Source organism: Buceros rhinoceros, unplaced genomic scaffold (assembly GCF_000710305.1).
Source record: "Buceros rhinoceros silvestris isolate BGI_N320 unplaced genomic scaffold, ASM71030v1 scaffold8207, whole genome shotgun sequence".
NCBI lineage: Eukaryota > Metazoa > Chordata > Aves > Bucerotiformes > Bucerotidae > Buceros > Buceros rhinoceros.
This window is the reverse complement of record NW_010423891.1, coordinates 34,705-41,604: the sequence shown is the minus strand read 5'-3', so window position 1 is coordinate 41,604 and position 6,900 is coordinate 34,705. Positions and strand designations below refer to the sequence as shown.

At 41.3% G+C, this 6,900-nt stretch overlaps 1 protein-coding gene across 1 annotated transcript in view; it reads left to right on the top strand.

Annotated features, from left to right (window-relative positions):
• The first annotated feature begins 318 nt into the window (after positions 1 to 318).
• LOC104497352 (cadherin-7-like) overlaps positions 319 to 6,900 on the top strand; it is a 40,855-nt gene continuing 34,273 nt past the window's right edge. The window contains exon 1 of the mRNA XM_010140590.1: positions 319 to 732. Within this exon, the coding sequence (XP_010138892.1) occupies positions 523 to 732 (210 nt within the window). The 5' untranslated portion in view covers positions 319 to 522. The remainder of the gene's footprint in view (positions 733 to 6,900) is intronic.

Below are 6,900 nucleotides of genomic sequence, written 5' to 3'. Positions count from 1 at the left end.
CTGCAAATAGCAGCACTTCCTTTGAATATTTTATACTTATTTTAAATTATTTTCCGCATTTGTACTGGTGGGAAACTGGTGTATTTAAGAGAACAGTCACGAGGAAACTTTGTAGCTATGAACAATCAGCAGTAGTAATGCCACCCAAGGAATGTGCTCTAAACTCTCAGAAACTTCTTATGTAAAGTCAGCTGCATCGATGATGAGAAAAATCATAACTACACATTTTTGATGCATTGCGTGAAAGCTGTAAAGAATCTGCATTATTCAAACAAACAAACAAAAATTAGCTCTGACAACGGTTCTTGTCTTTTTCCCGGATAGGTACCTATCACACCATTTCTCTGGTGAAGACTATTCAGCAGTGGTGACTTCTTCCAATCGACCACTCCGCTAATTGTTATCTCTGGACTCCCATCTGACACCCTGCCAGAGGCTAGAGCTACCAAGACAACTGGAATTCTGCCCGATCTTGCCAAGGTTTTTTCTTTCACGGGAATAAAAAAAAAAAAAACCCAAAAGATGAAGTTGGGCAAAGTGGAGTTCTGCCGTTTCCTGCAGATACTTGCTCTTTTCCTGTGTCTTTCTGGGATGAATCAAGCAGAGCTCTCCAGGTCCAGGTCAAAGCCCTACTTTCAATCAGGGAGGACGAGAACCAAGCGCAGCTGGGTGTGGAATCAATTCTTTGTGCTGGAGGAGTACATGGGTACAGACCCACTCTATGTAGGAAAGGTAGGGGATTTAAACAAACTTTGGAGGGTGCAGATGTAGTTTTGGTGTGTTTGTATGGTGTGACCTGAAAATTGTAATTCAGCATGGGGGCCTTAAGCCAGGATGGGACAAAGTTTTGTAATTTGAAAAAGAAAAATGTTTGGCACTTCAAAACAGCAACACATTACATTCCTGATTCCTCTTGCAGTTTTCATTAACAGCTCTACGTATCAGCTATGCTGCTTTAAAGGAGTACATTAATGAAAGTGGTTCACCACCACCGAAACAAGGAAAATATTTCATTATTAATATTTATCATATTTTTTTACACTGGAATAGAGAAACGTAATGATGAATATTCTATTATAAGAGCTAATAGCTAATTGCAGAAAATAGAAGTTCTGTGTTACGTTGCTTGCTCCCTAAAGATCAGCACTACTGAAGGCAAGAGAGAAAGAATCAGGCATCTGGGGGTGTGACAAGTGAAAAGGAGGGCATGGCTGCCTTACCGCTTTATTTTGACGTTGCCTGGCTGGCAGATTGGCACCTCGGGGGCCTCACTGTTCCCTGCACAGAGCAGAGCCTTGTGGCTTTACCTTCCCTCTGATGGGCACCCAGCCAGTGCAGAGCAAGCCCTTGCAGCAGGGCATCCCCAATGGCTCGTTCCGCGCATCCGTCGCTGCACGTGGGGCACACTGAGCACAGCTGTGAATTGGGGCCTCGGCTCATTCACCGCCTGGTGCTGGTGGGTTATACCCTTCCTTCAGCAATTAGGAAGGGAACAACAATGACAGCAAAAAAGCCCAAACAAAAAATCGTCTTGTGTTTCTGTGTAACATTTATGCGTAATTATCTTATTGAAAGACAACCCCATTTTTCTATGTAATATCAGGATCAATAATTAGAGTTTCTCGTTAAAATATAGTAAATGCATAAAAAGCAAGAGAGTGACTGCTTTTGGCAAAATGGCACGCTTGCAGAAAAGGAGATGAAGTAATCTGAAATCCACCGCCTCAAATATGAGAGCGATATGAATTTCAGCTTACCGAGTCAAAAGTTACTGAAACAAAAACCTTGGTGTTTATGTTAGCACTGTTAAGCACTTAGAATTTAATCATGCCAACTGAATAATGAAGTTAAATGGTTACAGCCACACTTGTGTTTAGATGCTGTTCTGAAGCGGGACTAGTACTTTGCAGAATTGAGCGCTTAAGGAAGATGTGCTAGAATCAGAAATACCATCTCTTACAACAGCAGTCCTGAAAGTTTTTGTTAAGTTTTAGGTTGTGTAGCAGTTTCTGCAGCTGCTGCTTAGCTTTGTAAGATTTGTCTCTTGGGCCAATTTGTTCTCAGGTTGGAGCATCGCTTGTGTCTCTGGAAAATGGCATATTTGGCATTCTTGCCTGGTGACAAAAAGGGATGTGTGGCTTGCAAATTAGAATTTCTCTCCTGGAAAAGAAGAATGTCTTTAAATACTCGACAGAAGACTGCTTTTGCTCTGTAGTAATTCTCACACTCATTCAATTGCTGTGTTATGGATGCTGTGGTAGCACTAGAGTACATGATATTTGCATGTATGTGGTTATTTTTAGCTTCACAGTCTGCTCTTTCCTGTCCTTTGCAGGAGTCCTAGCATTCATAAGCAGATACCTTCCAAAAAGCAAACCTTTTTTTCTGAAACAGCCTGTGCCCAGCCTGCTTTTGTATCACCAGTATGAATTGTTGGCTCAAGAACTCACATTTATACCAGCAATTCATTTTGTAGGAAAAGCAGATAACAATTTGCGCTTGCAAAAGGAAGCCCGTGTTCCTGGAAACAGAGTCCTTGCTGAGCATCTTATAAGATAAGATGTGCCAAGTTCCTAACCTTCTCACTGGAGAGGCTTTTTACTGTGTGGTTCCTGAGGTGCAATCACGACCGAAGCTGCATTCCCACGCAGGGGAGCAAAGAGGTGAAGAAGTGATTTTCTTTCTGGATGTTAACATGCCGTATGTAGCACCACTCTGAAGTGAGCAGCAGTCACCTTCCTCCCCCTCTACTCCCCTTGAAAGTATCGCTGTTCTTGTTTCAAATCCTTTGCAGGCAGGTAGGGCCTGCGAAGACCAAGATTTGGATAGGAAAGGCGGGGGTTGGGGATGGAGGTGGTGGTGGGGGAGAGTTAGAATTTTTTTTCCTTCCCCCTTGGTAAGGAAGCTACGGGAAGGAAAAAGCTGGCATAACTCACTTCTCTCATCAAGTGAAGTGGAAGCAGCAACCAGACTCTGCCTCGCCTTCTGCAGAGTGCTGTGCTCCTGGGGAGGTCAGCCCTGCACTGCCTCACGCTCAGGATGCTTTGCAGGGTGCCAATCTAACTGCACATCCAGGAATGCACGGCATTGCTCCAGATTTTAAAGACAGATAAAAATGCTTCAGAAACACTCAGGCAAATGGAGCTGCGATAGGGAATACATTTTCTCCCTGCCACTATTCGGTTTTACAAAGCCCTGGGCAATTCTGTTCAGAGAGTGGTGGGGTTACATGGCAACTCATTCAAGAGTCATGAAGTACCAATGTTAATTCTGTGTTCAGCATTAACTTTGTCCTCCTGGGTGTGTGCATTCTGACACTTTAATTACATGAACATGCAGGGTAAAGTCCAATTCCTTTTAAATAATGTAACAGCATCCCCATTCACCTTAGTAAGAGAAGTCTTTCACTTAAAATAATTTTTCAGTGTTTTCATCTTTGTTTAACAAGAGTTCAGATCCATACCTGAGGTATACTGCAGCCTTCCTTCTTGCATCCTTGACCTCCAGTTACTGGCAGAAAGTGTTTTGTTTGTCTTTTTTAAAAAATGTGTTTATTTTCTGAAGGCGGCAGGGACCTGTTTCTCACATCACTCTGGAGAAACCTCTGGAGGAGTTCCATTAGTTGTACACTAATAGAAGTCAGAGGTGACTGAGGGATCTGATTCTTGTGCTTATTAAAACCAGCAGATTTTTTCAGATGTTTAATAACACTTTGTCAGGTGAAAACAATCCTCTTGAGGCAGTCTTGCAGACCTTGTTTGATAGCATGCTGGTCAAATCAGTTGATTTTTTTTTTTTTTTTTTTAGTGTAGGTCTTTCCTCCCCACGGTATGAATTTTAATCATCTTGGATTCAATCCTGAGTAATTCTGAGTGCCTCTTGGGAGGTGCTTAACGTGTAATCAGATTGTGGACTGAACCATGTACAATTTCTCTCTGTCCGTCAGCACAGCATATGTTATGTTCACTTCAAGGGCTAAAGCATTTAACTATTTAGCCCGTTTACCTGTCTGGATGGGCACTGTTATCTTCCAGACATGTCATCTAGGAGATGAAGCAGTTAACTATGATGCTAATTTCGCTAGAGGCATTGGTAGCTTCTGTTTGCCAGAAAATGTTTACTGTTGCTTGGTAATATGTTTTGTGAAATGCTTTCCTCTGTATTTTCCATATAAATGACTCTAATGGAATCTATTTGAGCACAAAAATAATAGTACAGAGCAGTTTTAAATGATTTAGTGCATAAACACCTAAAATTAGGAAGAAAGTGTATGCTATGATATTGCATATTTGAAAAGCTGTATACAAACTTGTAATTAAATTCTATATGGGTATGCATTGGCAAAAAGGGCCGCAGTTAAAGAATAGCTTTAAAGTTTTGTTGATATCCTTTTTGGTTTTGTTATATAACTAGAGACATTCAGGGTTTGTTCTGTCTTGTGGCATTTTTGGTGGTGGTGGTTATTTTGGGGGGTTTATTTTGGTTTTAATTTCCTTTTTTGTGTTCTGCTGCAAGAGTGTCAGTCTCATCAAAAGCATTATAATGACATAAAGTCTCATCCAGTAATCCTTTCATTTAAAAAAAAAAAATCAAAAGAAAACATAAATAAACCTGAAGTAGTGAAACAAGGCTGTGAAATCCACGTGAGATGCTGACTGATGACTGGCCTCACTGTTTTCTTTTGGATGCAGACCAAAACTTCTTTTCTAATAGCTCTAAATTTAGGTAAAGACAGGGATAATTTCCACCTCTTTGCTGAGTTCAACTTTTTTTTTTTTCCCCCCTCCCTGTAACATCACTAAGATACGAAGAACTGAAAATAAAAAAGACATAGACTTGGTGGAGCACAAACCCAAAAAGTTGATATTGAACTTTGAGAGGCTCACTGGTACTCCTGAAAAATAACACTTGTAAAGCTCTCTGCGTGTAGTTGTTATTTGTAATGTATGAGGAAGGAAAGCATAAAACCTAACCTGCATTGAGTAGATGGAACAACCAAGAAAACAAGCTTAAACGAGTGGACTAAGTGCATGTAGTTTGTTAGAGCGCACAGTGATTGCCTTCCAGTTCCGTTTGACCTGCCTTGTTTTTCTTATAACTATTTTAAGATAAAAAGCCTTGTTGGATTCAGTTTTCAATCATGGACTGAAGTGCATGAAAACTAAAATTTGCATTATTATTTTCCGGGGTAGTGTGGAATGAGCGAAGCATTAAGAATAATGCAGTGAACTTTAACACTTCCTAGAAAATTGTGTGGATTTTAGAGAATTTACAGGTAGGTGCCAAGGCAGGGTGGGGAAAAGGTTTTTAAGGCAGCAAAATAACAAGTGTGTTACTGCCAGCAAAAAGAGAGGGTTGTTTTTTCCGGCCTCATCATTTTGGAGGGACAGAGGCCGGACGGGAGAGGATACAGCTATTTTTGTGTTTGTTTTGTTTTTGTCAAAGGTGTTGGAGAGTGTGTCAGTAGGACGACGGAACTAGTCACGTACAATGTTTATCTGTGACGTGACCTTGTATGAAGCTGTGCAGATGTAGTCAGAAGTAGGGCTCTCTTTCTAGATCATAGCCTGACACTATCAGATGCGGGTGATGACTTCTTGACTGACTCGGGTAATAAGTGTCTTTGCTAGAATACTTTAAGGCGGTGAGTACTGGGGAAGAGCTGGCCACTCAGTCAAACTCAGACTGACACATGGGAATATCAGCTGCTGAGAAACTGAGGGAACTTCATCTGTGATGAAAGAGCTGGGGATCTCTGAAAAGAAATTAGCTCAAATAGCTTTCGATCTCTCTAGAAACTACACCACAGCAGTTCTATTGACACGTTGGGAAGCGAAGAGGAGATGGAGTGAAATTATGAAGGCTGAATTATAAGTAGAGGAGGCTAAGTGCCTCATTTGCAGATCACAGAGCAGGAGGTGAGGTGGTGCAATTCCCTGGAGGACTCTGTCCCTCCCGGTACTTCTGCAGGCAACCCAGGGGGACCTGTGCTCTTTGCGCAGCCTTATCCTGGGGTCTTGCTCCTCTGAGCATCCTGCGCAACATATGCATTCACATCTGCTCTGCAAGTAAGCTCCCAGCTGAGAGTAGCTACAACTGTGGACAGATTTTTTTTCTTCCTTTTCTTTTTTTTCCTGCAAGTACTTTTGTGGAAAAAAAAAAAATAAAATAAACTCAACCCAACTATTCTTCATCTGTCTTTGAGGAAAACAAAGATGGCATGATAACTCAGAGAGAAACTTCCCCTTTGCTGTATTTTCTGCTCCTTTTCCTTAGATTTATGATATCTTTGCTTTTATCATCATCTTTGAAGCACTGTTGTTTTATGCGCTCCCAAAAGGCCATTTATGAAAGTCAAAAAGCAAATCTGCTGTATTTCTGATATTTATCCATCTCAGGAACTCTTAGTTGTTCCGTGCTATGAAAATTGATAACAGTTGACCTTTGAAGTAAAATGGGACATGTCATTCCTGTCCATGTTTTTCTCCCACAAGTGCTGCAAATGAAGCAAATGAACAGACGAAATAGTCAAGTCCTGCTTACTCGCTTTGTGGATTGAATAGGTTTTGATGATGGAATGCTTTGACTGTCCAGCAGGGGTGTGAATTTAACATCTCAGCTTGTGCTATGCGGCCACTAGTAGCACGCGCTTTTCTTCGCTGGGTAGTCAGTGAGGGCTTTGTGTTACTCCATGCCTTGTTTTATTTGGATTACCCTGAATAACTGAGAGCTGACTGACAATCTGAATGTTTCCTACTTAGCATGGAGGGCTAAAGTGTCTCTGGGGAGAACGGTGAGATTAAGGCACACTGGAAGAATTATCCACAGGGATAATCTAAAATCTACTGCTTTTCCCTGGTGGATTTCATTAGCCCATACAGCTGTAGTGTAATTTCCTCT